The following is a 24,522-nucleotide window of genomic DNA, read 5'->3' as shown; positions in this document are numbered from 1 at the left end:
CTTCAACGTGAAAAGTTTTTTCTCCCTTTTTCTTCCTGCTGTTAAAATTACTGCATATATAGACCCAAAATCGGGGCCCTAGTCACAGAACGCAGCCCTAATACTTACACGCTACCGGGTGTACATATGCGTACAGAAGCACAGATTTGAGAAGGTGAGTATAAATTGCAAACAGAGAGCTGCATGGAGAACTTCAGCATTTTAAAGACAATAAAACCTAGATACAGGGCTGCAAATCATCTTGAGAGATCTTCTCATCTAGTACCCCCAGCAGAATCAAAACACACCTGTGTCACTCCCAAACAATGTGTGCCTAACCCATTCTTAAAATCTTTCTATTGCAGAGATTTCACAGTCTCCTTAAGGAATTTATCCCAGTGTTCAGCATCCTTATCATTAGAAAACTTTTTTCATGATATCTGACTAAACCCTCACTGCAACTGCAGCACATTCATTCTCCTCTTTTTCATCACAGACAGGAAACACAGATTATTCCCTTTCTTTTTACAGCCACTTACAAGTATGCAAAGAGCCATTATCATGGCTCCCTTAAGTCTTGTCTTCTCTAGAGTAAGTGAGAAAGTGCTATACAACAATAGCTAGATATCCCCAGAAAGAATTTTAATAGTAATAAATTAAATTCTGATCCCTTTTCAGTAATGGTGCATATTCCTCAGCTACACTTTATGAAGTAATAATTACTACAACCCAAACATGCTTTTTTTTTTTTTTGACTGAACAGGTCACACACTGACACTGCAATCTGTACAATCATATGAAAACAAAGGACGATGTGCCAAAGCTTGACATACTTCAACAATAATGATTAATGGAATGGAAAATATGGGAAATAAAATTTCATACAAAACCTGACGTTTACTTTTATAAAGGAAACAGGAATATACACTTTTCCCACAGCCTAGGATAAACACAATCAGGTTTTGGAAACCACAAAGAAGAACAAAGTACCGGCTGCCTACAATGAATGAACTGCATGCCAAAACAAACAAGTCCCAACCACTTGATAAGCTGTCAGAAAATGGCAAGCCGAAAAAAATTAAAGGATTTAATTTCTTTTTTTCCTGGAATGCCCTCCACCCTCGTTAGAGTTCTGTCACTTATTGTGCTACCCTTTTGTCCGCTTTCAAGGGTCATTAGAGACCTTTTCATGTCCTAATAAAAATTCCATTTTTTTGGCTAATCTCCCCGTCACACAGAAAAACACAACTTAAAAAACAAAACAAAACACACACACACACAAAAAATACAGCCCTTTTGTCATTTTCTTTAAAGGCTTTCAAAGTAAAGCCAGGTATTTTGACAACTTGACTTATTTTCCACAACTGAAAACCAAATCATTAAAGTATTTCCTCACACAGATTCTCTTTACTCACAACTAAATCAGATAGCATGGCAATAACGAAGCACTTTTGAAAGTATTTTAATTATTAACCAATTTAATAAAGACAAATACATAAGTCTATGAAGAAGGCACCTTCTAAAGCCATAGTCTCAAGACAAGGCAAAGATGTAAGGAGCCTTTTTCCTGCTCTGACGCTGCTGAAGCGCACTGGTGTCACAGCATGGTAAACTCTCACTGCTCCTGTTTGCTGTGTCCAAAATATAAAGCATTACATTCAGTTTTCGGTAGCATTAAGAGTCAGCATCAGCACTAAAAACCATCTCTTGAATTAACAGCCAGTGAGGAGAAAGAAAAAAAAAATAAATAATGGGGAAGGTGAAGAAAACAGTTAACACAGAGGAGAAAAACAAATTTCCCTTCTGGGTATATTTCAAAAAACAAAAACAAGAAAGAAAGGTAGAGAAATTCTCCAAGTCATAAAACATATGTTACATCAAGACCAAAAAGAGAACTGCCAGGCTTTTGAGAACCACGTTACAAAAGAAGTCAGCACATTATCATAATTAATGTTTCAAATTACAGTTGTAAATAAATCTCAGCTGTTAGATGTGATTAGATTTTTTGAAGCATATTGAAAGGAGTTATTTCTGTTCCACTGGTGGGCTTGTGTTTCTGGGATTTGTAAATGTAATTGATGTTTTCAAGAAAATTAAAGGACACGGTTAACAATTATTCTTTTATTTTCCACCTCTTTAGAAAAAGGACTAGTCTCCAGTTTCTCTTGTAAAGTTAGATATTTACATATTCTATACCTCATAATAGATGGTTTCGTATTACATGTGATAGCAGGAAAGTAATCAAATAGAGGTAACAAAAGAAAATAGCTAATTATATGCATTGTTATTGTTTTCCTAATAAATTGCAAATTGTTTACCAGGAGGTTTGCACCGAAAAGCAAGGGAAGTCTACCATTTGAACAAAGAAAAAACAACACTATTTACCTGCCAATACAGTAAAATTACACTGTTGGCATCAATTACATAACCTCAGACATAACCGATGTTCTTCTGGTTGATTCAACTGATAGAGCTTTAGACTAAATTAATTAGCATAATATGAGTTAAGTTTTTTTTTTTCCTTATAAGAAAGTAATAAGCTAAAACAAATCTGAAAAAAAAAAGAAATCGCAACTTCAAAAAATCCATCTGCAGTCTCAAATCTGTCAAATGGGTGTATTACATAAATATTATATGTATTCTTACACACACAGGTTACAGTATGCTATACTGCATATGCTATGTATATACAAACAGAATGCTTATGCACACATGTAAAAACAGCCAAGTGTATACAGTCATACGAAATGCGTTTGATTTTCCTCCTCTATCTTATGTGTATCCTATACCACAGTCATTTCACAAATAATCGTTTTAATCTGTAAATCCCAGTAAATTACCAGAGGTTAGTGTGATACGACTTTAAATTCTTCTGCTTTGCCACAGAAAATTATTTCCACTTAGTTGGGTATCAATGATCTATTCATCATAAGATGCAGTAGGGTTACAATCAGCTTTACATTAAGCCAGCCGTAGATGAGCACTTGCAGATAAAAATGATAACAACCTTTACATGAAGAAGGATAAAGAAGCTCAGTCAAACATAAAATATGTATTATTGAAAGAGATTCTAAACCGACATAGACATTATTAGGCAACAACAAGACCTCAGAGTATTTTCCACAAATCTTCTGGTATCTCGGGCTCTCCAAGCTACCGGAGGGGAGCAGCTGCAGGGAAGGAATGATACCAAAACAAAGCAACTCCAACAGACCAAAAGCAATTTTTTTTTTTTTGCTCTGCTTACAAATGAAAAAATAATGTGTCAGGTCAAAATGAACACGAACTGGCAAAGGAAATCATATATATACGAGCTTCCCAAACACATTTATCTTGAACTACTATATACCACCTTTATTTGTTGAAACTAAAACTGGAGACCATTTGTTGCAGAAAACGTACAGATTGTCAGTTAGCCAATGTTTTTTTGCAACTTTTTCAAGCCACGGCACGACTACATTAACAGTCGGACAACACGTATCAGACCATACAAAATAAAACCAAAACAAAACAGAAAAAACACTGATAAGTATCCAAGATCATTACAGAAGACTATAGATAAAATATTGAGTGAAACACTGTGTGGTTTCCCAGCACTGTGCTGTTTTTAAGAATGCAGAAGTTCTTGCAGCCCCTATTGCTTCATCTCAACTGCTCACTACCAGAAATATTGAGAACATCTTATGCCACGGATTTCAAATGGAGTGCGCTATCCACGTCTTGGCTAATATTTATAAATTCTTGAAAACTCAACTTAGCAAAATATAGGCCACAATCATCCCCAGACAGATTTAATTAAGAAACAAATTATTCCCACAATAGGGAAGTCAGAGGGAAAAAAACACCAGTATTTTCTTTTGTAATGTTATAGCAAGTTCATCCGCTAGTACCTCATCTATGAGGTTTTGTGTATGTGAGGGTGCTTGGACATCTGGAAAGCTCCATCATCCACACAGATCCCTCCCATAGAATGGTTCGGGTTGGAAGGGAGCTTAAAGACCATCTAGTTCCAAACCCCCTGGCCCTGGGCAGGGACACCTCCCACTAGACCAGGCTGCTCAAAGACCCATCCAGCCTGGCCTTGAACACGATGGGGCAGCCACAGCTTCTCTGGGCAACCTGTTCCAAGTAAGTAGCTGTGAAACCGTGATCATCTTGTCAAAAATGTGACAATTGGTTTGGCTTTATCAGTATCTTTTTCCCTCTCCTCCTAGAACCTTTGGAGAAAGTAGAACTTCATTTTAGCACCCCATTTCCACTGTGCAAAATCCCAGTCAGGGATGTGATCCCAGACTAGCAGTGTTACCAAACTTTCTTGTATGTTGCAGACTGTCTACATTGCGCTATATGTTCAGACTTGTGCAGCCTCACAAGCCTTCCCACTTAAGGGACCACTCTACTTTTGTCACAATTTAGTGTTCTCCGGTGGTGGTGTCATCATTTCCTCCCTTTGGCGCATTAAACTACAGATGGAAACTTAGCTCAATTTTGAATGCTGCTCTGCCTGTAGCCACTATCAGTTTGAGATCATACTTAATAGTAAATGAAGCCTCAGATAGCCATTCTTCCTCAGGGCACGTCCACGTTTTCCAGGCTCTTACAAGGGCAGCAGTCACCCAGTGGGGAACAAGACAATCAAGTCCTGCTGTGTATGAAGCATTTTGACATGTGAAAGATGTCTAAGACTGGCATAAATGGTACCGTGCTGAAGTAGTCTCTTCCATTAAAAGGGATCCTGCCAGGATGCTGAGATACTGGCCTCTCCTGACACCTGTTGCAAGCCACCTCGGTCCTTTTCCAGGGACTAAATGGAATCTATTCCCAAACTGTACAAATATGGATGTTAAACATAGCATGAATGGCTTACAGGGCATCAATCCACACAGATAAAGGTGCAGGTGCAGTTTCTAACAGGCTGAGGCACCACATTACTACTTTTAAAAGAAGAATCATCCTCTTAATGCCTGGGGTTTAATTACAGTAGATGCCTTAGGAATTTCTGTCCTCCCATAAACAGCAAAATGGAAACACAGACCCTTTCCCAGTATTTCTTCACACGATATCCAGTGTTAGAATCACAGAATGGTTTGGGTTGGCAGGGACCTTAAAGATCATCTAGTTCCAACCCCCTGCCGTGGGCAGGGACACCTCCCACTAGACCAGGCTGCTCAAAGCCCCATCCAACCTGACATTAGCACATGTTAATGTCACTTGTTACTTCTTTTTGCCAAGCTTTAGACATGCAAATGTTTAGTAATAATACCACTGCAGTATCGCTACTTTATATAGAGAGAGCACTTTCCAAGCATGTCCATGTTCTCCTTTGTCACCTTGAGGTAGGCAGGTGTTATAAAGCAATGTATGAGAGGCTCTAAAACAAAACACCCAAAAAAAAGCACCAAAAAAAAAAAACAAACCACAGGAAAGACTGTTTATTTGATGTTGGTAAAGAATGAATCCAAAAGACATTTACTCCAGCCCAACATTTCCAGCTATTTACAATTATTTACAATAGTGAAGAATTTAGTCCTCCCTCTGAACATCTAATTTTTTGTTGTTATTAAGTTAAAACACAAAATGACTAAAACTTTTAGAAATTTTACTCTTGTTTTGATGTGCTGTAATGTTTTGCTCTTATAGGGGGACAGTGTGCAGGTAATACGCTGCCATGTGATTCTAGATCTGACAATGTTTATGACTGCCCTGAGACAGATTCTTTGCAGAATCCGTAGTCCTTTCTCACTCTTTGACGTCCCTTCCTTTTCCTTCTCCTTTGCTTTGCAAATGTGTTACCGTGCTGAAGAGAACCATTCCTTGTCTTTCAAGATTTAGATACCGTAAAATCACGACATCTGTCAACAACTGAATACGATGCTTTGGTCTTTGGACACATACAGAATCCTTATAGTTATTCATCCTGAATATCGTCTGCCATTAAAATTTATAGCTGCTTCGGAAAGGTATATGGCATAAGATACTGTGACAACTAACATTATTTCATTAACCCCTTGAGTACACAGGATATTACTATTCCCATTAGGTTAAAGAAAGGGAAAAGTATGTCTTTTGTACACAGAGCTTTATTGTGGGAGACCTCTCTCTGAAAAGTGGACAATAAATTCCAGAGGGATTGATTTGGCATAGCAGTTGATCACTCCATTCCCTTCCCGGATGAAAAAAAAGTAAATATTTATTCTCACGAAGAAATCAGTAAGGGTGGTGGTATGTGCTTTTTACTTCATATCCCCTGATCATTTTTGGAGTTTCAAGGCCGAGCTCCTTTTTCTCAGATGACTGTGGCTGGATGAGCAAATGGGAAAACATGGGCAGCCTGTGTTTCTATATTGCTAAAAAAAGGAGGGTCACGGACTGATGCCTGGTCGCAAAGCCAAATGGCCAATGGACTATCTCAGTCCCTCCGCTTAGGTCTATACAGCACGGCATAAACCTGTACCAGATTTGTCCGGATCAGCCACAACTGCAACAGGCTGATCCAAAGCCAAGGAGTGAGCTACCAATTAATCAATATGGGCCATGAGGAATCAATCCAGTGCTGGGGCTCACACTCTGCCTTTTCTTTACCCAACAGTACAGCTATTTGGATACAGTATATCCAAATGCCTGCCCCTCTTTGCAAATCCCCTCTTCTAGAGACAACCTAGCAAAAATAATTCTGCAGTCACGGGTAAACGACAACAGCAGAGCACGTGCAGTAATTGCACAGCACTAAACAGACTGCCGAGAAGTAGTCACGTACGCTGCTCACTAAAGCTTCCCAAAATGGGAAGGAAAATGGGTGTGCTGAAGTAATGGTACTTTAGATCAAAAAACCTATATATCATTATCACAGATTACATCTGAGATCTCTAAACAGTAAAAATATATATATATATTAAAATAGGTAATTTTTCTAAAAAACAATTACACATTTGAAAAAAGTCTCCACAGTGTTGAAGGAAATGAATACTTGGGCATAGGCTTTGTTCTCCTGTCAGACATTTCCCAGAATGGCAGACATTTCCCAGAAACAAAGGCTTCATAACCTACATCATTTTCGTTTTTTCTGTTATTATAAACCAAAATAATAGTAAAAAGAAACATTGTATCACAGAAGCACTTACATTTGTCATACCCCAGGATGTGGAATATACTCCTCCTGCTGCAATTGTTGATGCAATAAATAAATTACATGAAAAATAATAAGCGATGCCATCATGGCATTCCCTGTGACACTGTAAGTAGAGAAAACTCCACTGATAAAGCTTCATCTATTTCATTCACAAAAAACACTTGAAGCTTGAGACTGATGATTTCAGCTTTACAGGATCATGTTCTTGTTTAGTAACTCCATTACTCTCTTAATTACACCTTGCTGTGACCGATAAAGACCTTTTTACCGTAGAGTTTGGGATGTCCAACAGCCACAGAACAGTTAGGCTGGAAGGGGGACCTCTGGAAATCAGGTAGCCCCATTCCCTGTTCAAAGCAAGGTGTTCCGGTTTGAGGTAAAACAGAACCAATGTTCTGTTCAGTGATTTTACTGTTTAGCCAAGCATCTTCTAACTAACTGAACTCTCTGAAATTAACAGCATATTTTCAAGACTGTAGCCCATTCCCACAGCGATAAGACATGATTATTTCTAATTAATGCAGAGAGTCTCTTGCTTATACTTATTGCTATAACAACCAAGGCCAGCTAACTTTATTTGCCCCATTGGAGGGCTGGAAGCGGAAAACCATAGAGGGGTCGCACCTGCGGTGAGGAGCGGACAGGACAGGTGACCCAAAACTGACCAACGGGTTATTCCATCCCATCTGCCCCATGCTCAGTACAAAGCTGAGGGATCTAAGGGTCAGTGTCTTTTCTTCAATGGCTGGTGTCTGAGGAGGAATCCGTCTGCTTGTCTGCCTTTCATCCCTATCCATGCATTCCTGACTCCAGATCCGAAATCCAATTCCCATTCATCGCTGAGTCCAGTCTGGGACTTCCCCAGTGCCTGACGGTGACATGATCATCATCCTGGGAGCTTGATACGGTTTTATATATCTTGTATAAATGTCTTTTTATTATTATTATTTTATTAATATCTTCATTAAAGTAGTTTAGTTTCTTCTAAACTCATAAGTCTCTTTCTCCCTCCTCTCTTTGGAGAGAGAGGTGGGGAAGAACATCTGTTGTTCATTTCAGTGTCCAGTCCGGCCTAAACCATGACACAAGGCTAACATCAAAGTAATACTGAGCTGCTCAGGACCTTGTCCAATTGAGTTCTGTCTACGTCCTACAGAGCTTCAGTTCAGCAGAGACTAATCCTCTGAAAACCAGGAAATATAAAGAGAAGGCATCACCAGTGCCATTGTTAAATTGCTTTGCTGAAGCTGCCAAAAGCCTCCAAGAGTTCTCTAGGCAGAATACCTGCACTACGTTTAGAGGGTGGGAGGTTTCATTACAGCAAACCAGCAGACCTGGGAAACCAGTGTGAGCCCACAATATGCCGGTGGAAAGGCTGGGTGCATATGATACGATGAAGAGGTACAAGTGTTGGCAAAAGATGGTGACAAATAATTTATTCTGGCTCAGAATCCTTTTGCTACAGGGAACTGTCTACAAGTAAATGGTATATAAGGATGGGTTGAGAGTTTGATGATGGGATAAATGAAAGAGCATTTAACAGCACTAAGGAGTTGTAAAATTTTTCGATGTGGTGTTGCCATAGAGCAGACTCAGAATTTGAATGGTCGGTGAGGTGGGTTTTGAGAACTTGCCCAAACATAAGTACTGCCAAACCAAAGAGGGTTTGAGGATGTCCTACAAGCATTTTTTTCTTGGGCAACCTGCTCTCCCTGCAGATACCTGATCTTCCTGCACAGCACCCTAGCAGAAGGCACCTACTTGCAACCTGACTGTAGTAAGGACAGACTTGCAGTTAGGTTCATGTCTATCTGCTGGACTTCATGGATTGATCTCCAGGTCCGCTTAGATTCTGGTTCACATGAAATAAAAGGAGATGTTCAGCTCTATGGAAAAAGCAGCTTATTCCCTTCTGTCTTTCCACCCTCTCCTCAGTTCATACACACGGGGAGAAAGAAGAGATGACATAGATGACAACTTCTACAGCCACAGGGCTCACTGAAATCCAGCTTGCTTGTACATGGCAGCAGAGGCAGAGGGATAAAAATGCCTTCATTGTCCCAAAATATGTCTGCTGCCCTTCTTCCAATTGTCATTACACTTTCCAGGACACCATTCTGAATGACCACTCTCCCTTCCAGTTTCCACAACTCAACCAGCCTCCTCTTTTCCACTCGCTCTTCACAGAACTCATTAAGAACCTAATTTATCTGTTTATTTTTACACTAAATATTGCCTGAAAGGCTATACCATATTCAAATAATGTATTTTAAATATGTATTTTCAATTACGTAACAGCCAATCCCTCCAAATCTGAAACCTCAGGAAGATGTATTGTAACCACATGCCTATAGTTACTCTCTGATTTTCAGCAAAGGCAGATTCCAAAAACACAATAACTAGGTGTAAATCAGATTGAGCCAATAACAGCTTTGGAAGCAGGTAGGGGAAACCATTTTGGCAAAGTATTTCTGCACACAAAAGTTTAATTTCCTTGGTAAACAAAATCCTACATTTCACAATGCGTTAAATTCAGCCTCCCCAAATGAGAGGTAGAGTCTAGTCAAAAGTGGGGAAAATGCTGAGAAACTGGGATCAGCTGAGGAATTACTGAAAACAGTAACAACAAAACACCATGATGGAATGTGCATAGTTCAAGAAATGCTACGGGGTCTGCCCACACCCTCATTCCCAGAGACTGTGTCATAGAAGTCTCTTGCTCAAATGATCCCAAGTTTTCATCAGTTCGTCACCTTCTGTAGCATCCTACGGATTTCACAGTAATCCAAAGCAGCACAAAGATTTCGGAGCCCTTACGCTGCAGCCAAACGGACCTGCAGAATACCCCAGGGTTTTGGTCCCTCTATCATCTGGGGACCTGGCCAGGCACTCCGCAGCGCCCATCTGCTGCACACAGATGGGCTTCCTCGCAAAGGAAACAAAAGCAGGAGGGAGGGAGGGAGGGAGGGGGCTGCCACACATCCTAGTTGTGCCCTGATATGCCCTAGACAGACTGTGACCAGGGCACATACCTCTTCTCCGGCACTCAGATGTATTCCCAGGTCCTGTAGTCTAGAAATAGTCTTGAAAAACCTGGTCTTAACTCTGTGGCAGAGTTGGTGCTCTGCTTTGCTCTAACACACATCGAGCCTTCAGCAGAAGAGCAGAAATACAGGAGCATGCTTAATTACTCATTTTTAAATGTGCGACAGATATGCAACAATTTGAATGTCTAGACTATAATTTACATAAATACATCTTAAACCAAACGATTTTAAAATTATTTATTTCCTGCTTCTATGCTTAAGTGCTTTGCTGGATTGGGGCCAGACTGCAGGATCGAGCCGAAGGTGCATAAATCAAACCTTCAAAGAAATATAATGTTCACAAAGACTGTATTTGGTTGAGCAAATTTAGAAGAATGAAACCAACTATGAAGAGAAATTAGATTGGCTGAAAATTAATAAAGCACAGCTGGAATTATTCGATTCATCCATATTTGTTGCTTAAATGGCTCTAGGGCTAAGTCTTGCTGAAAGAAGATACTTCAAGACTCAGGGGTCAATTGCTTTTGGAGACAAATTGACCTACAGGAATACACTTGTCTAATTTGGTTCTTGCAGTGGGGCAAGTCTACAGAAATACATAACCAAGAAACCAATTTAGATTCCAGTGAGTGGATATCAGAGGTCAAGTTTAAGGTTCCCATAAATTTACATACATACACTAAAAGATTAATAACTTCTCAAGCTACTGGGTTTCTTCGCTAAAAGCAAAGACTTATAGATACCATCTGAGAAAGAAACAACATATGTGCTTCTTCCACATTCTGTTGGATAGATACCACGCAGCCAGCTCGCTGCTTGTTGCTGTGGCTAATCCTGCAGTATTTCATACAATTTGGTCCTACTCAGGGAATGCAAGTAACACTATTGCTGGCTCAGCTCCTAGAAGAAAGCATGTTCAGATCTGACCATCGTTAATTTTGAAACTAATTTTATGTGCCAGTTCAAATATTACCCTTTTAGTTAACGTAGTCTTACTACTATTAGTTAGAGACCTGTAGTTATATAGTTATTATATACTTTGCAATGAGGCCACCTGAACATGGTCATCCGTTCTAAATGTAATGCTTTTCTTCTAGACAGATTTTATATGTTCACAAATCGGTATTGTTTCCTACTCAAAATTAGGAAATCCCTTTATAAAATAGCAGCACAATGGACCAGTATTAAAAGAGAAAAATATACTTTAGAATACAAAATTATTTTAGGTATACATAAGCCCTGAAGCTGGCATTAACCTCCCAAGAAATCTACAAAACTTAAGTCCAGAATTTACTTGGGCATGTCATGAAAATTTTACTCTCAGTCAATATTATCCTTGAAAGATAAAAAATATTGTATCTTCAAGTTGCGGTCTTTTAAGTTCAGTCACAGCAAAAATAACATTTCCTTTTGGATAATTTACCAGGGGTGAAAATGAAAAAATGGATTCACATATTTCACTGTAAATGATCATAAATCTGACCCCTGACAAATGTATACAAAATAAACTGATAATACTGTATGTAGATAAATACTTCTAAAAACTCAAAAAGTTTTTTTTTTTGTTTGTTTCCTTTCACTACTTCCAGGATCAATAAATATTGATAAATGAATGATTTCTCAACAAGTATGTAAACCCTGACTGGCATTGCCTTCAGAAAATTTTCATGGCAGGTAAAGGCACACCCTTTTGTTCGGAGTTGTTTTCAAACACATTAGTGGTCAGAAGGAAACAATGTACATCTTTTTAGACATCTTTTCTTAGAACCACATAGGTTTGGGATGTTTTCTACATTTGCAGGATAGATCCACTGTCCTGCAACTTTCCATCTAGAAAGGCCCAAAAGTGGAAAAACCACGCAATCCAAACATGAGGAAGAGAATAGTTTTACTGCAGGACCTCGCCTTTTTGTAAACCGTCATCTGTTCTTTATTTCTTAAGTGATTAAGAAACTATCTCCTCACGGCCATTAAGGAAAGGGATCCTAGAAACTGGGGTAAATTTCTGGCTAAAATAAGCATCATCTTCTCTTTAAATGAATGATGCACAAAACTCTAGATGAGTAAGTCTGAGAGAAGTTGACTCCACGGAAGCTCTGGATGTATTTCTACTTTAAGTAGAAAGATTATGTTATTTGCACAACACCACGTAATTTTTATGATGCAGCACGTGTAGACCCCAGGTATCAATATTATTTGAATGCCCAAAGGCTTCTGGTTATCTCAGCTCTACAAATGAATTGTTGGTGGATTTACCTGTATAGTCCTCTGAGTGCCATCAATGGTGACAGACAACAAGGGTGAAGCCAGGTTCCACTCGCTGGTCACGTTTAGTTTCATCCCATCAACTTCCACCTGTTGTGACACCAAACAAGGCTGTTACTATGAAGACAGACAGAAAACTGATCTCAAGTTCATTACTGCATACAAAGCAGCAACCATTTTAAAACAGATGGCTCCCAAACAACCTGTCATGTTTACTGCTTCTGCCATAAAAGACAGGGTCCAACAACAGAGTCTTCCAGCTATCTCTGGGGAGAGGTGAAGGACCTGTGAACAGCTGCCTCCGAGTAGCAAGGTTTCAAGTGATTTCCAGCAAGTAACAAACAGCCATCCAACTTTTAAACCTATCTGGACATGCTACATTTACTGCAATTAGACAAGTAATGCATATAAATTCCAGTGACACCTTGCAACCCACACAACAGGGCTTGCATATAATATTCTCTCCAAGGACCAAGGAAGAACTTTTCCTACGCTTCTAATGAAGGGTTTTGCATTGTTATCTTAATTAATATGAGGCGGTAATTAATTCTTCAGTGTTTTGCCTCAAAAGTCCAGAAAAACTTCGCAAATTCTGTCATGTTTTCTTCCAATATACAGCTGATCAGAGGAATACAGTTCCTGACTTGAATGCCAATAGGTTTACCCAGAAAGATTTTTTTTAAAAAAATCATCCCATAATCTTTATACAAAAATATTTTTACGTGAAGAGCAAAAATCCTGAGTTCTGAAGAAAATGAAGATCAGAATAGCTTTAATGACACTTCCGTTATTCTTCCATTGTATAATACTGCTTAAAAACACACATCACGCATTCAACACTGTAAGAGCCTCAGAGGAAGAGCTGGATTATAAAAAAAAAATAATTTACTATACAGGGGATAATATAATTAATGATTAGTACTTGTGACATGTTTTGAACACTCATCATGCTATCCAAGGTAGGTAAATATGATTTCAGTTATATATTTTACTATAAACAGAAGAAGAATCATGGCTGGCTGATTTCCCCCTCTCTTAAAGTCTCAAAAATATTTTCAATCAGTAAATTACAAACAGTACTGATAATGACACAAACATTGCACACATTCTTAGTAAACTAGAAGAAAATTTCTGCATTTAGAATAAAAGCTGAGCCCCCATTTTGCAAAATAAAATTTATAAAGCCTGCTCTTTTAGATCTCAGACTAATCATTATTTCATCTTACAACAAGAACAGGCAACTGTAATTGTAGTGTAACTTAAAAGAAATCCATAACAGACAAGTGCAGAGGAGTGATGTGTAATTTCATAATTTTAATTCAGTTAAGAGCAAAAAAATCTGGCTTAGAAAACCCTCTAATTTTATAGACTTTAGAACACAAAATCTGCCTTTTAGTGATACAATCTACTCTGTTTCTACAGGCTTTAACTATAAATAAAGTTACATGTAAAGAACATGAAGAAAAACAAGTCATTTACAACGGTTCACCAATAGGCCAGATTAGCTGGCATGCTTCAGGGACTTTACGCTGCTCCAGTGACGCAAACCAGCCATAAACCTGGCTTGAGTTAAGCCAGACCTGCAGCTGGTTTGCATTGCCAGAGCTCTGCAAAGCAGCTGGAACACGCCGGTGAACTTAGCCTGCTCTCGGCAAACCTGAATCAGCAAATACTGCCTTTATTGAGAACAGCAGAAACATCTGAAAAAGACTTTCGGAACGGAGAAAAGCAAAGCTGGTGCTCTGTCTCAACCCTCTTTGATTAGCAACTGAACTTTGGTAAGGCAATTATTTAAAAAGCTGTCTGTCACTACCGCTATAACCAAAGGAAGACGGTCTGCTCTGAAGCCGGGGTCTGAAAACATCGTTTACCACGTTTCTCCGGGGAAGGAGGGGAGATGGTACGAACGCCTACCAGGCTACTGTCCACCAAAAAGTCTTCAACTGTACGCCATGTCTGTTGCGCTGCGGGATTTACATGCAGCCTCACAGAAAATCTATAGCCGATATCTACAGTCAGTCCTAGCAAAGGCTCTTCCAGTGGCAAGATATAAGTTGATACCTCCACAAAAAACTCAATTTAATCATTAGCTCTTTTGTCACTGTATAGATGAACAAAAGAAAAGTAAACCAAGTGTAACACAGAGGTAAATGACCTGTTTAAAATCCCTCACAAGGGTCTATGTGATTCTAGCCATCGTTAATTCCAGATGATGTTAGTATCAAAAATTTCTGGTGGAAATCACCCCAAAAGAAGAGACACAAGCAGTCAGATGGTAGATCTAAACAAGCCGTGGCACTCCGGGAATACTACGGCTGCCTATGTGCAATAGAAAAACCAGCAGACAATACACTGCCTCTACAATGTTTTCCCCATGCAAGAAAAAATAAAGGACCAAAAGCGGGGGGGGGGGGAGAAGGTGTTATTTGAACTCATGCACACCCCAGTAAACTGCATCAGTCTTCACACAGAATAGAGCTACAGGCTCTTAGGCTGCTTTCCCCTGGGCCACAGTATGTGCAACTGGGGAAGGTGATGCAAAGCCAAGAGGATCACAAGGAAGTTGGCGCTCTTGGCTCCAATAAGTAGGATGACAAAGCCAGGAAGTCAAGTCATCGAAAAAAACGAACAAGGACTCAGGGTAAGAGATTTAGCATGTAGTGAGCATGTTACTTTCACTACAAATCTTCCTTCTGCAGTTTGGCAGCCAACAGCCCAGCAAAGTTAGTTGGTGGACGTAGGGGAAGAGATAAGATGTTTGAAGAAATTGTCAGAAGTTTGCATTTGCCTTCATTTCTCCTCTAGTAATGGATATGGCAATAGAAACTAACAAATACTGCAATAAACCAGGGCCTTTTTGCTTTAGTCTCGGGGTGGAGGGGGGCATGGGGATGACTAATGAAGAGTTACATTGACTATTTCCTCCTTCATTTTGTTTCTGTGCTCGTAAGACAGCCAGGAACAGATCATCACTCAATGGATACTAACACTTGAATTGTAGGGAGGAGATCCCAGTGAAATCACTCGCGTAGTGTGCCACGTTGTGCTTTACACCACACCTATATAGTCTAGCTTTATTCTCAGCTACTCAGTTCCAAGTGTGTGCCCGTGTGTCTATGCGTGCGCATGCACAGAGTGCTGTGTTCCATGAGGGAATTACTCTATAGTAGCTATGGCTGTTTGAACCATTGCCACACTGCATCAATGCGGTGATGGATTTTTCTTTTTTTAAATAGGATTGACTGTCCCTGTGTAAGGGCATATAAGATAAAAGCAGCCATGGTCCTCCTTTACAATTATTTCCAATTCAAGAGCTATTGTAAATGAGGTCTCAGAGAGAAGAATGACAAGTCCAAGACACGATGCTAGAAAAAGGTCAACAGCTTACTCTACTGTCACAACTTTGCAGACTTTCGCTGGCATGCACCTGAACTACACAAGTAGCAGCCCCTTCACCTCTTGTGGACTGAGTTCCTGATGTTCAGCATGATAGGTACCAGCTAACCAATAGTGCAAAGAGCTGCAAAGCATAATCTGCATTCAGTTTCCTTTAGAGAACATCATTTGGCATTCTATATGCATGTCAGGCAATTAAAGGAGGCAGCGCAAGCCTGAATGTTCTAGCCCTGTTAATTTACTAATGCAGAGTCTCGCATACATCTGGCACATGTCACTTTTTTTTCTCCTGGAAATGAAGGTGGTTTTCCAGGAGACTGGAGGGCAGCTCAAGCATTTGTTTCCTGCCTGATGCTTCAAAACATTATGCCTGAAGTTCCTCATCCCAGCTCTGAGTCTGACTAACTTAAATCTGCTGACTTAATCCCATGGTTCCAATTTTACCTTCCAGCACAGTGTTTAACTTTAACTTGATGCTTTTGCTTTAACTCCTGGGCTAGAGTCCTGGCCCTAACTACTGGATTATGCCACCCCTACCCCGATTCCTTACACCCCTCAATTCTACCTCTTGCGATAGCAGAGCTGATGGCATTCCCTAGTCAATCAGATCAACCAAATGAAAAGTCATCCTCTGCAGAGCTGTCCTGCTGAAGTCTTTCTCTGATCAAGACAGCTGCCTGTGAAGATGCTATCTTTCAGGAAAACAGATATTACTATTCACAGGAGATCTATGAATATTCAGTGTCATAGACTCCAATCCCTTCAACTGTCATTAATTTAGCTGTAAATCTAAGACACATCCAGCGTGCAGCAAGGACTCTGCAAACTGACACCTTAAAATCATCCTGCAAGAAAGGAACAATGATAGCAGGCATTGCTGTTGTAAATTTGAGATAGCACACATGTTTCAGGACTTTCCTCAAGTCTACGCAAAGTAAAGATGCCCTCTTCTCTGGGAAAAATAACCATCTCAAGCAGAAACCCCTTAACCTCCATTACTGCTAAACACCACCACCCATGCCAAATAGCAAGGAGATTCCTTTCATTTTTATGAGTCAGGTAAAGGATAGGTACTGCTTCTTGTGCAGGAGAGGGGGTGGGCAGAGGACTCATAGCACAGTGTGGCAATAGAAGATCCAGCTGTAGGCAGCTGTATTCAGTAAAAATTCACGTGCAGTCATCTCAGACTACGTCAAATTGAGTTGGACAAAGGAGCTTTTGGTTTCCAGTTTTCACAAAATTCCTACAATTCTCTTCTAATCTATTGTCCAGCTAATAGAGAAGCACACAGAATGGAAAAGGCAAGTGAAGACTGTTCTGTGCCAAAGCTATCATCCCTTACCTTTTGCAGTCCCACATATCCCTAGAAATGACAGCGGAGTCTTTATGGCGCTGATGAGTCTAAGGCTTCCCTTAGAAGCATGACACATGGAACCCCAGGTATTTTGTAAAATATTTTGCTGTTCATCAATGTGAAAAAAAACCCTCTTTCCTAGTCAGCAGGAGAGCTCAAACACTGTCTTGCACCTCCCTGTATATTCCCAAAGCTAATAACCACAACACATTTCCTTATCGTGAAAATTACCAGCCAGCTGGAGGTTGTAAGCACTTGTGGTCATTTGCAGAGTTGTCTTGGCAATTATTGGGTCTTCCTACACAATTTTCTCCAACTCCCCCACGTTGTCTTTAAGTACCTTGAATAAAAAGGGAGTCGTATCTGCCACATTAGGAAATAGTATCAACCAAACAGTACTTCACATGTTGTGGTTCATAAACGCAGAGAAACCCATAAAGATTTCCCACATGGACAGTTCTTACTAGTTAAGCTCCTTCTTCTTGTATATGCTTTTTCTCCCGTTCTTTGAACTGTTTTTGCAGTGACCCAGTGTCTGATTACCCATGAAGCGTTTGACATTTTTCAGGGTCATGTCCTGGAAGCGGTGACAGAGTGTACTCTTGTCAAGTTTACAGATGGCACAAAACTGGGGCAAACGCACTCTAGGGCAGCTCTGCCATCCAGGGGGCCTAGACAGGCAAGAGCAAGGGGCTAACGGAAACTTTGTGAAATTCAAGACAAATTGTTAAGTCCAGCATGTGGGAAGGAAGAACCCATTGCAATGATACGGGCTGGGACCTGACTCACTGGGGAGCAGCTCCGTGGAAAAGGACTTGTAGCTGTGGGCATTCATGCCAGCTAGACAGGAATGAGTGAGCAGCGTGCCCTGGCAGCAAAGGCAGCTAACAGTGTCCTGTACTCTGTTAACAACAGTATAGTTTGCTGACAGAGGGAAATGATTAGCCCCTCTACTCAAAACTCAGACCGCGTCTAGATACTGTGTCCACAAGAAAAATATTGACTTTGTTTAGCTATACATAGTTCCCATTAGCCCATTCCTCTTGCCTGTCCCGGTCCCACTGGGTGGCAGCATTGCCCTTGAGCAGCTTCCCCAATTCTATGTCTTCTGTAAATTTTATGACCGTGCACTCCCATTGCCTCCTCCAGGTCATCAATAAGGTTGTTGAACACAACCAGTCACAATATAGACCCTTGCAGACCCTTGGTGACCTCTGAGTAGAATACACCCCATTAACCATGACCCACTGAGCCTGGCCACTCAACAGGTTTTTTTATGCATCTGGTTGTGCGAGATGGTGTCAAAAGACTTGTTAAAGTCAAGGCAAATGACATTCACTGCTCTCCCCTAGTCCACAAATCCTCTGTATAGAAGGCTGAGAGGTTGATCAGCCCTCAGCAAATTCATGCTGACTGTTCCCTATCACCTCCTTCACGTACCCAGAAATGTGCTCCAAGGGTACTCACTTTATACACTTCCCAGGGACTGAACCGAGGCTGATGAGATTGTAGTTCCATGGAGTTTGCTTGTGGCCTTTTCTGAAGACTGGTGCAACATTTGCTTTTCTCCAGTAACAAGGGACGTCCCTCAACCTTCATGATCTTTAAAATGTATAGAGTGCAGTCTTACTACTACATCAGTCAGCTTTCTTAGCAATCTTGGATGCAGTCTGTCTGGTCCCATGCGTTTCCATGCATTGAACTCTCCCAGCTGCTGACTTCATCTGCATATCTGCTTCCTCCCTGAACTCCTTCACTAACAACAGGGGCCTGGGAGACCTTGCTGGTGAAGACTGAAGCAAAGAAATCATTACATGTCTTGGGCTTATCTGTACCTGCTGTTACCAAATCACTTGTGATTCCTTTGTTGACACAGCATTTCTCCTTTTCGGCTTTTTATTACTAATGCAGTGATAGAAGCTCTTCTTGTTGCTCCTAACTTTCCTTGCACCTGTCAAGGTAAGCTTTGGCTTTCCTAATGCCATCCCTCCACGCCTGGACAATTTTTCAAAATTTGTCCTTTGTACCCTGTCCTTGCTTCCACCTCTCAAATGACGCCTTTTTGCATTGGAGCCCTGCCATTATACCTGTTCTTAATGAAGCTGTTTACCTGATAAAGGTGATTATTTTCCTGCGTATTCTTGCATTTAGAAGATTCTGTCCTTAAAGACTTGCCAGCTTTTCAGAGCTCTTTTGCTCTTCAGAGCTGTCTCCCGTGGAATTACCCCTACCTGCTAAATAAATAAACAAAAAGCTGAAGTCCACTAGCCTGAAGTCCAGGGTCTGTACCCTGCTAATCATGTTCCTCACTCCCTTCAGGATCCTGAACGCCAACCATTTATTTCGTGGTTGCCACAGCCATGGCTGTAATCAATAATCATGTCTTCAACCAGTTCGTCCTTGATAGTAAAATAGCAGATCGGGCTGTGTCAACACCAGTTCACCTAACCTGTACCAGTACCAACCAGTTAACTCGAACATCTTCAGAAATCTTCCTCCTTGCATCCCACCACGTTGCCTTTACAGAAGATGTCAGGGTTCCCTATGAGGACCACATTCGATGACAAAGAGATTTCCTCCAGTTGTTTAAAGAAGTCTTTGTTTACTTCCTAACCTAGATCAGGTGGTCTGTAATGTACTTCCACCATGCTATTTTAATTTTTTTTAATTGATCAAGTCAGTAGCTTTCACCCGCCCAAGTAATTTCATAGTCTGGATATTTGGCTTTCAGCTTCTTCGTAGGCACAGAATGATTTGCTTTCCCCAAACCCACGGCAAATCTATAAAGACAGATGGTCTTCTCCTCAATCTGGTCAAGGATCCTTCTGGCCCCCAAGCACTCAGAGTCATATCTCTGCTTCATAAGCTCTGTCCATTCATATCTGCAACACAACATACTTGCTGGTGCTGGTCCTTGTGCTAGCTGTGGTGCATACACAGACTAGCATGGATCTGAAGACACTGACGGGATTAACATCCACACCAGCAACACGCGCCAGTCCCTTTACCACCATCTCCACTCTGGCTTGCACACAAGACTGTCATTAAATCCCCAATTTTACATGCACAGGTCATACAGGCTTTTTCAGGGAATTCCCACGTTGACACCACTTTCAAGATGACTGGCCTCATCTCAATGAAGAAAGAATCAAAGCTGAAAATGCCATAAGAAGAGAGGCTTCTTACTCTTATTTCTTCCATAAATAACTTTTTTGTGCTTTATTCTGAAGAAACTTGGTAGATGGATGCTTCCTTTAGCATGCTAAAATGTCCTAAAAGCTCTGCTTATCACAATTAGCAACGGTCTTAAAACCTGCAAAATTAACTGACAAAATAGTACATGCAAGAGCAAAAAGGACAGAGAGACCCTGTGGCCAACAGTGCAGTGTATCAAAAAAATCATTAAAATGTCACAGAGAAGTTCCTTTAAGCCCGAAACAGTGGCTTTCAAATAAAAACCTGAATTCACTGATGCTTATATGACAGCAATTTCTTTGATTCAAATTAACCCATTGGTTTAGCTTGCATTTTCAGCTTGTAGTTATTGACAATATATTCACATTGGACTGACCTTTTTTCTTCTTTTCTTCAAGTGACTGTAAGGTTAGCTTTTTGGACTTTTGAAGTGGTTGGCCAGAAGCTTTCAAAAGGAAGGTAAAGTATGTGAGTTTCAATCTCATTAAAAAGGCTTTTTTTTTTTTTTTTTAAACAAACTTTCCTTTTGTTCATATCAGCACTTACTTTTTTTAAAAGACCCCAAGAGAGAGTTCCAGTCTATAGATCACTTGTCCTGAAGAAAGCTCTGTTAACTATTTATAGATCATGTCCTTTTGTACCAAACTAGATCAAGCAATTTGTTCAGTGCATGACTGCAGGAGAGAAATTCATTTGCTCTAAGTGTCATCAAGGCAGCCTTTTACCTGCTATGAACAAGACCAGAAGATCTGAATTGCTGGGCTTTTACTTCAAATGCACATTTTGACATTGTGTGAGGTGCCATCATTTCTTTCAAGTTTTCAAAGTATTAAGCACATTCATGGAATGGGCAGTCCTTAATCACGAGAAGAGCAAATAGCCCATAACCACTAGAATAAAGCAAACACATGTGCGCACATTCAAATTCTCTTTTCTTTAAAGTAGCACATATAGATGCAAATTACCATTAGCTTTCGTATATCTCACTTTAGAAATGTGAGCATGCCAGCCTGGAGACCCAGGAGAGCAGCATACAATAGGCATCAGCTCCTCAGTTTAACAACAGAATCGAAACAATATGAGAGAGAAGGATGGCCTTCATCACCTCTGACCAGCAAGGGCTTTCTTGGAGCACCCACCAGGGAAGTGATCCTCTCTGGAAAACCCAGTAGAGAGGCTGTACACAGCAAAAACTCTCCACTGTGGCAAATGCTTTTTTTATTACTTCCTTTGTAGAGTCATTATTAAGACAACATCTCGTATTTGTAACCTGCCTGAGCCCACTAAAGTTTAAAAAAAAAAAAAAGAAAAAATAAGTTAAAAATACAGCAAGAAAACAAATCAGCTGTTAAAATACACTGACATTTGCTAGAAACAGCTTCAGATGCAAAAAGCACAGCTGGTTTGGGGAATATGGGTGTCTATTGTTATAGGACTAGTGCAGAAGAGAAGAAAGAACATGCCTTACTTTCTTTTCCAGTTGGCTCTACCAAAACAAATGCCCTGGCTCTGTCTAGCTAAATATGCTCCAGCCTGGCTACAGGTGTTGCTTCGAGATGGCTGGAAAATGGAGCAGGTGGTTCAAATGGTATCGCTACAATCCTGTGCGTACAGGGCATTTTCAAAGTTGCACTGCACTCCAACTTTCCTTAGCCGATAGGGTAACATGGTGGGGATATTCTCATTTTCTCTCTTGAAAAGGGGTCTAGCATAGACACCAATGACAGACTACGGGTCACTAAGAGCATTCTGCCAGGAGTTAAAAATACATTGGTAAAATAAATAGTGGTAAGGTAGATACTGCAGTTTTAGTAGCTTTTTTAGTCATGATTCATGCCTATGTACTAAAATCACTATGCAAGCCTGATTCTAAATGACTTTCAGTTGCAGAGTTTCCATTTCCAGGATGGCCATGAGCCAGCAATGTGCCCTTGTGGCCAAGGCGGCCAATGGCATCCTGGGGTGCATCAAGAAGAGTGTGGCCAGCAGGTCGAGGGAGGTCATCCTCCCCCTCTACTCTGCCTTGGTGAGGCCACACCTGGAGTACTGTGTCCAGTTCTGGGCTCCCCGGTTCAAGAAGGACAGGGAACTGCTGGAGAGGCTACAGCAGAGAGCTACCAAGATGATTAGGGGACTGGAACACCTCTCTTATGAAGAAAGGCGGAGGGATTTGGGTCTCTCCAGTCTGGAAAAAAGACGGCTGAGGGGGGATCTTACCAACACTTATAAATACTTAAAGGGTGAGTGTCAGGAGGATGGGGCGAGGCTCTTCTCAGTGGTGCCCGGGGACAGGACAAGAGGCAATGGGCACAAACTTGAGCATAGGAAGTTCCACCTAAACATGAGGAGGAACTTCTTTCCTTTGAGGGTGGCAGAGCACTGGAACAGGCTGCCCAGAGAGGTGGTGGAGTCTCCGTCTCTGGAGACATTCAAAACCTGCCTGGACGCGTTCCTGTGCAACCTGCTCTAGGTGACCCTGCTCTGGCAGGGGCATTGGACTAGATGATCTCCAGAGGTCCCTTCCAACCCTATGATTCTATGATTCTTTCCCTTCAGAGGCATGCAGAGATCCCAAGCCCTATCCCACTTTAGAGTATAATTTCTCAAAGAGTAGAATAACATTATCATACCAAAGTGCCACTACAAAACACGACAGACTAAACCTCATCTATTTTTTTTTAAGCATTCATCTAATACATATATTCATTTAGTGAAAGTTACGCAATAAGGATAGAGAAGCTAAGAACAGATTTTAAAAAAAATAAAAATAGAGCAACCATATCACCAGAAGCTGGATCTCAGGCTTAGAGTCAAGAATTAATGAATTCCTGCCTTGACTGACAACGTGCTGCTGACAAGTCATACATAACTCTCAAGTTTCTAATTTTTGTTTTCTTAATTGGGAGAGAGGGCTGCAAATTACTACTGGCAATCTGGGAACTCCCAGTACCACTACCCAGGTACCTATTTGGAGAAATATCATCGGAGGATATAAATTAGGAAGATTATTTTTTAAACTTTTTTTTTTTAAATAAGATGACAGGCAGACCAACATATGCACGCACACCCCCAACATTAAAAAGAATTAAATTATTCATACCTAGTGGTTTCCTTTCTATCTCCTTTCTACACTGAGAATTATGCATTAGGTAGACTTCCACATCTGGTCTAAACCAAGCATGCCACAGCAATTTGAAGAGCATTTGAAATCATGAGGACAGTTGTTCATCAACCAAGAACTGTTATACTTTGCACACCATTTACAACTTGATACAGAGATCCAACAAAGTCGGCAGGATCTGTACTCGACCTCTGCCTAGCTGTGTAGGGTGGCTGCCCGCACTGGCCAGAGTCTGCCACTGATTTCCAGTACTTTTCCTATTGCACTAGCATGGCAGCAAGGGTATCATATCTTCAAATTAGTGAGCAGCTAGAATAAGCAACAGTTAAAAAAAAAAAAAAAAGAAAACCGTGTCTTTGATTTGACATTGTGTAGTGACAAGAAGAAAGTACAGTGGGCAACTAGGTATGGATTTCATCCAGCAGTTCCAACCTGCTGCTCTCAGCTGTCACAACAGGATATAGGTCACCAGTAGTCCTTCAGATATCCCCAGCCCAAGGTTACTCAACACTTAAACTAAAAGCTTTACATGGAAAATATTTGCTGTTGCAAATCTTCTCCAAACTGCCCCAGATGCTTCAGGACAATAAGCATCACACGGAATCAAATCCGATTCTTTTTAAAGCCAATTCTATTTTGATATCATCTGTGATCCAGCGTACGCCCTCCAGTCAAATAGCCAAAACAGAACACCTCTGTATGCTGTATCAATCCACTGGATTAAGGAAAAACAAAGGTAACAGCTAGACTAGTTATATGATTTCCCAAATATAAGAAAAATAGTGGTTGTAGGAGACCTTTCTTACAGCCAGAAGATAAAAAATAAGCATTGTGAAAGAAGAGACTAGATGCAATAAAAAAAAAAATACCTGTAAACCTATTCCCATCATTTGGTTACTTTCCAGGTTTAATAATTTCAAAATCAAAGCAAGTGTTTTAACTGATGACTTTCAAGAAGCCAGTCAGAAGCAACAGCATCACCAGATGCTTACCAAATCCCTTCCACCATTCCCTGGCTCCACAACCACACACTTGA

The 24,522-nt window shown here is 40.6% G+C and overlaps 1 protein-coding gene across 2 annotated transcripts in view; it reads right to left on the bottom strand.

Moving 5' to 3' along the window:
- Positions 1 to 24,522, bottom strand: part of PCCA (propionyl-CoA carboxylase subunit alpha) — a 294,708-nt gene that overhangs the window by 60,805 nt on the left and 209,381 nt on the right. For both annotated transcript variants that reach the window (XM_054188011.1, XM_054188012.1), the window contains one exon: positions 12,412 to 12,510. In XM_054188011.1, coding sequence (XP_054043986.1) covers positions 12,412 to 12,510 — 99 coding nt within the window. The remainder of the gene's footprint in view (positions 1 to 12,411; positions 12,511 to 24,522) is intronic.

The sequence above is a fragment of the Rissa tridactyla genome, chromosome 1 (genome assembly GCF_028500815.1).
Source record: "Rissa tridactyla isolate bRisTri1 chromosome 1, bRisTri1.patW.cur.20221130, whole genome shotgun sequence".
Classification (NCBI taxonomy): Eukaryota; Metazoa; Chordata; class Aves; order Charadriiformes; family Laridae; genus Rissa; species Rissa tridactyla.
This window is presented reverse-complemented; position numbering and strand designations above follow the sequence as displayed.